This window comes from Penaeus monodon, chromosome 30 (assembly GCF_015228065.2).
Source record: "Penaeus monodon isolate SGIC_2016 chromosome 30, NSTDA_Pmon_1, whole genome shotgun sequence".
NCBI classification, from domain to species: Eukaryota; Metazoa; Arthropoda; class Malacostraca; order Decapoda; family Penaeidae; genus Penaeus; species Penaeus monodon.
Window position 1 is genome coordinate 17,640,572 of NC_051415.1, and position 262 is coordinate 17,640,833.

At 45.4% G+C, this 262-nt stretch overlaps 1 protein-coding gene across 1 annotated transcript in view; it reads right to left on the reverse strand.

The window, feature by feature from the left end:
- LOC119592586 (cohesin subunit SA-2-like) overlaps positions 1 to 262 on the reverse strand; it is a gene marked incomplete at its 5' end in the record, with an annotated part of 30,625 nt that extends 30,363 nt beyond the window's left edge. The window contains 1 exon segment of the mRNA XM_037941464.1: positions 99 to 262. Within this exon segment, the coding sequence (XP_037797392.1) occupies positions 99 to 262 (164 nt within the window).

Sequence of the window (262 nt, forward strand, 5' to 3'; positions counted from 1 at the left end):
AATTACTAAATATAAGTCACAATTCACATGTCCACAAACAATATCCTTTTTATCACCACATAAAATACTAAATATTCACGAAGTGACTCAAGACCCACCAATCCTGCCTCTTCCGCGACCTCGGCCTCTCCCACGGATGGAAATTGTCAACCTTGGGATTGGCTCATAATTCTGGGCTGGTTGCTGGTCCTCCTCCTCATGGGCATCTATGTCAGACTCTGCATCATGGTCCATGTCCTCATCCTGCTCTTCAGGCTCCATT